This window comes from Galeopterus variegatus, unplaced genomic scaffold (assembly GCF_000696425.1).
Source record: "Galeopterus variegatus unplaced genomic scaffold, G_variegatus-3.0.2 Scaffold3816, whole genome shotgun sequence".
NCBI classification, from domain to species: Eukaryota; Metazoa; Chordata; class Mammalia; order Dermoptera; family Cynocephalidae; genus Galeopterus; species Galeopterus variegatus.
In genome coordinates this window covers 16,162-21,418 of record NW_007729927.1, presented here as the reverse complement: position 1 = coordinate 21,418, position 5,257 = coordinate 16,162, and the positions used below count along the sequence as shown (strand labels likewise).

The 5,257-nt window shown below is 43.7% G+C and overlaps 1 protein-coding gene across 1 annotated transcript in view; it reads right to left on the bottom strand.

Annotated features, from left to right (window-relative positions):
* Positions 1-4,133, bottom strand: part of LOC103601634 (suppression of tumorigenicity 18 protein-like) — a gene marked incomplete at its 5' end in the record, with an annotated part of 5,947 nt that extends 1,814 nt beyond the window's left edge. The window contains 2 exons of the mRNA XM_008586061.1: positions 3,441-3,584; positions 4,005-4,133. Of these exons, the coding sequence (XP_008584283.1) occupies positions 3,441-3,584; positions 4,005-4,133 (273 nt within the window). The remainder of the gene's footprint in view (positions 1-3,440; positions 3,585-4,004) is intronic.
* Positions 4,134-5,257: the final 1,124 nt, after the last annotated feature.

The window sequence follows — 5,257 nt, the reverse complement described above, 5'->3', positions numbered from 1 at the left end:
TTATTTATTTGAATTTCTGTATCTCTTCAGGTAGAATATCAGTTTTACACAGTCAAGATTTGTTCATCCCTCATTCGTTTGTTGTGTTTTGGTGTCTCCTTGGCCTAATGTGAGGCTTCAAGGAGGACACGCTCTGGGGGTGTCAGCTGCAGGAGTGGGGGAGGGTGCAGAGGACGCGCTCTGGGGGTGTCAGCTGCAGGAGTGGAGCAGGGTGCAGAGGACACGCTCTGGGGGTGTCAGCTGCAGGAGTGGAGCAGGGTGCAGAGGACACGCTCTGGGGGTGTCAGCTGCAGGAGTGGAGCAGGGTGCAGAGGACACGCTCTGGGGGTGTCAGCTGCAGGAGTGGAGCAGGGTGCAGAGGACACGCTCTGGGGGTGTCAGCTGCAGGAGTGGAGCAGGGTGCAGAGGACACGCTCTGGGGGTGTCAGCTGCAGGAGTGGAGCAGGGTGCAGAGGACACGCTCTGGGGGTGTCAGCTGCAGGAGTGGAGCAGGGTGCAGAGGACACGCTCTGGGGGTGTCAGCTGCAGGAGTGGAGCAGGGTGCAGAGGACACGCTCTGGGGGTGTCAGCTGCAGGAGTGGGGGAGGGTGCAGAGGACGCGCTCTGGGGGTGTCAGCTGCAGGAGTGGGGGAGGGTGCAGAGGGCACACACGTGGCCTGACCATCTTTGGTGCCTCCATTCTCCCACCTTTTTAAAACACATGACATTTGCCTGTCTTGCTGCACAAGGTACTTGGACAAAAGGACTTTTAAAAGGTCTTAATACTATAGATATATCAGATATTATTGTTTTTGCTGCGACTTAGAAGATAAACTTTCTAAATTTGAAGATTATTTGGTTGTGCTTAGCAAAGTAGTGATCTAAGATATCAGTATTGTCCAGTCATGATTTTCTGTTTCCATTAGTTTCTGCCTTTGCTGGGCCATGAGCTTCTTGGAGAATCATGGAATTGGAATAGGATTCAGATGACAGAGAGGACAAAGGCCAAGCTGTAAAGCCAGGCCCGTCTGACTTGATCCAGTTACGTAAACTCCCTGGGCTTTGGCTTCCCCAGCTACAGAGTGGGAGTCCCCGTGCTTACTCTCTGGTGCCCTGGTGAACAATTCATGTGACCAGCTCTAACCTGCACAAGGTACAAGTATCTTATATGGTGCCTACTTTTCTTAATGGCACTGGTGAAGAAAAAAATATTAAGCAATACACATTTGAAGTATGAGTCAGACAAATGTTAATAAAGATTGTTACACAAATATCCAATAATTACCTTAATACTAGCCATAGAGTAATAATTTATTTACTCATTATTACATTATTAATTTAGTTTTTGGTCAAGAGACATATTTGGAATTAGGATGAGGGCTCTGTGCTGGGAAGTCAGGTAAACTGAGGGATTTATAGCTTCAAGAAAATCAATTATATTTCCTCATTACATTGCTGCTTTTTAAAACCATTTTATATATAAAATTGGCAGCTTAGAAAACGTCAAGAATGCAGGCTCTGAGGAATTTTAAAGTATTCAACAAAGCAAACCCTTCCTCCGAAGATTTATTTATAATCGTGAAAATCTTTAAAAAATCTGATTTTCTACGAATTCTAAATAGTTGCATACCTAAAATATACATNTATATATATATATATATATATATATTTGTATTATATTATTATATAATTATATTTATTTATTTGAATTTCTCTATCTCTTCAGGTAGAATATCAGTTTTACACAGTCAAGATTTGTTCATCCCTCATTCGTTTGTTGTGTTTTGGTGTCTCCTTGGCCTAATGTGAGGCTTCAAGGAGGACACGCTCTGGGGGTGTCAGCTGCAGGAGTGGAGCAGGGTGCAGAGGACACGCTCTGGGGGTGTCAGCTGCAGGAGTGGAGCAGGGTGCAGAGGACGCGCTCTGGGGGTGTCAGCTGCAGGAGTGGGGGAGGGTGCAGAGGGCACGCACGTGGCCTGACCATCTTTGGTGCCTCCATTCTCCCACCTTTTTAAAACACATGACATTTGCCTGTCTTGCTGCACAAGGTACTTGGACAAAAGGACTTTTAAAAGGTCTTAATACTATAGATATATCAGATATTATTGTTTTTGCTGCGACTTAGAAGATAAACTTTCTAAATTTGAAGATTATTTGGTTGTGCTTAGCAAAGTAGTGATCTAAGATATCAGTATTGTCCAGTCATGATTTTCTGTTTCCATTAGTTTCTGCATTTGCTGGGCCATGAGCTTCTTGGAGAATCATGGAATTGGAATAGGATTCAGGTGACAGAGAGGACAAAGGCCAAGCTGTAAAGCCAGGCCTGTCTGACTTGATCCAGTTACGTAAACTCCCTGGGCTTTGGCTTCCCCAGCTACAGAGTGGGAGTCCCCGTGCTTACTCTCTGGTGCCCTGGTGAATATTTCATGTGACCATCTCTAACCTGCACAAGGTACAAGTATCTTATATGGTGCCTACTTTTCTTAATGGCACTGGTGAAGAAAAAAATATTAAGCAATACACATTTGAAGTATGAGTCAGACAAATGTTAATAAAGATTGTTACACAAATATCCAATAATTACCTTAATACTAGCCATAGAGTAATAATTTATTTACTCATTATTACATTATTAATTTAGTTTTTGGTCAAGAGACATATTTGGAATTAGGATGAGGGCTCTGTGCTGGGAAGTCAGGTAAACTGAGGGATTTATAGCTTCAAGAAAATCAATTATATTTCCTCATTACATTGCTGCTTTTTAAAACCATTTTATATATAAAATTGGCAACTTAGAAAACGTCAAGAATGCAGGCTCTGAGGAATTTTAAAGTATTCAACAAAGCAAACCCTTCCTCCGAAGATTTATTTATAATCGTGAAAATCTTTAAAAAATCTGATTTTCTACGAATTCTAAATAGTTGCATACCTAAAATATACATTTAGATTTTGGAAATAAGGATTCCTTGCTCACTTATGTGCTTTTTATTCTATATGAGGAGAACTGAAGTATGTTCTTTATACTCTAGTATAAAGAAAGCACCAAGTCTACAGGGAGTTAGACTTTTTTTTTTACAGTTCTCGTGTTGGTGGATGATACTGATGGTTGGATCTCAGATTCTGCAAGCCTGGAAACTTCTACTCAGAAATATATTTTCAGTGAGGAAGCTCTGGCCTCCAACATTCATATTACATTATAAAACAAGCTTTAAATAAACTTTCATCTTTAAATGGCCTTGGCCTTTAAAAAAATCCTTGGCCTTAATATAATTTAAATATGTGTATCTACCACGTTCCCAGTGAGGGAGATTATTATTGCACGTCAGAGCTGGGTGAAGTGTGGTAACTCTACGGCTGGTGACAGGTGTCCTCGAGCACTTTGCACTGGCAGCCCCTGGGTACTGCACAGTGACACAGCAAATGCTTGTGAGGGAACAGCAACGTTCTGGCCCCCAACTTACCATCTGCGGAAGCTGAATGTCGGCGAGGCTGGAGATGAGGGCCTGGCTCAGGCCGGCCAGCTCCTTCAGCAGACTCTCGTTGTTCTGTTCTATGAGCTTGTTCTCCTCCTCTATGGTCTTCAAGTTGCTCTCCATAGACGTGATCTGGAATGGAAATCGTTTGGAATATGAGAGGTGGAGTTTGGAAGGAGTACAGGTTTCTCTCCGAAGGAAAGTGCATCTGCTGCATCTAAAACAACAAGGGATGCAAATGCCCCAACTTCGGTGCACACAGTCGCAGCCCCATCGCATTGCTGGAAGGGTTGCGATCACATTTCCTGATATCTTCAGCCCAGACTTCTCCATGAATTGCAGATTCACCTTCTCCACGTGGCTATATGATGGCGACCACAAGCTCAATATGCCCCAAAGCAAACCTTTGCTATTTTCCCCCAAACCTGCTCTGCCCACAGTCTCTCCTCTCCAGCTGAAGGCAACTCCAATGTTGCTCAGACTTTGAGGCATGTCCAGGGCTCTTTTTCTGTCACACCCTTCAAAATACTCAGGAAGGGACCCCTGCCCCACCTGCACTGCTGCCACCTGGGCCAGCCACCAGTGTGACTGTGTCACCTTCTCATAGTGGCCCTGTGTCTGCCTTTGACCCCCTGCAATCTCTTCTCGGCCCTTCCTCAACACAGCCACCAGAATGAGTCTCTTCAAACACAAGTCAGAATGTAAGTTAAATGTGACTGTGTCACCCCTGGGCTCAACCCCCGCAGCAGTTCTGCATTCATTCAGAATAACTGTACAATGGCCTGAGACGTCCAGGTGAACAGCCTGTGCTGCCTCCTAGACTCTTCTTCTAGGACACCTCGCCCACAGCCACACTCCCTCCCTGCTGTTGGGCCTTCTTATGTCTCAGGGCATTTGCACTTGCTGTTTCTTGTGTCTGAAAGACTCTCCCCCACCCCTGCTTGGCTAACTTCTTCTCTCCTCATCTTTGTAGACATGTTGCCCTCTGCCTGGGCCAGGTCGTCCTAGTTAATATTGAAACCCAGCCGCCCCTCCGCTGCCTCCCCCTTCTACCATGCAACATATGTTCATTTATGATTTTTTTGTTTATTGTCTGCATTTTACTTCTAGACTCTAAGCTCCATGAGGGCAGAGGACTTTGTGTTCTTTGCTGGTGGTTCTCAGGAGAAATGCTCATGATTTCTAGACCATAGCATTGAGCTCTTTGTATGGACCTGCAATTAATGGAATATTGTGACAATGGACACATTGGGTAAGGAAACCAAAACTACATTTCAGATGCATTAAATCCTTTGTATTAAGCTGCTGTGTACGAGGACATCTGTGCAAGTCGGCAAGCACGGTGGAATAGAAGCCCTGCATGTCAGGAGAGGACAGAGGGACGGGGTCAGATGCTTGATCCCATGCTTTGCCTCACTCTCTTCCTTCCAACGTGTTGCAATAGTTATTATTAATGTTTAAAAAATCTTGGACTAAACTTTTGATTTCCACTTGGATAAATTTAATCAGGGGATGGGGCAAATATTACGAAGGAGAATGCAGAATCAAGAAATTGCTTGGATTTTAGGGTAAAGAATGTGTTCAAGAAAATGTCTAGTAAGGTCTGTTTCTAACAAATACTGACACATTCAGAAGTGTTCTAGAAAAATTAAGTTAAAACATGGCTGTATTTTACTTGAATTTTGAATAAAACTAAGGACTCCTAGATTCTCATTACGATTTTTTTCTGAAGCACCACATGCTCACAGGACTTGTTAATTGTAGGATGATTGGCTTTATTTGCTGTGAAAACTTTGATGCAGCCA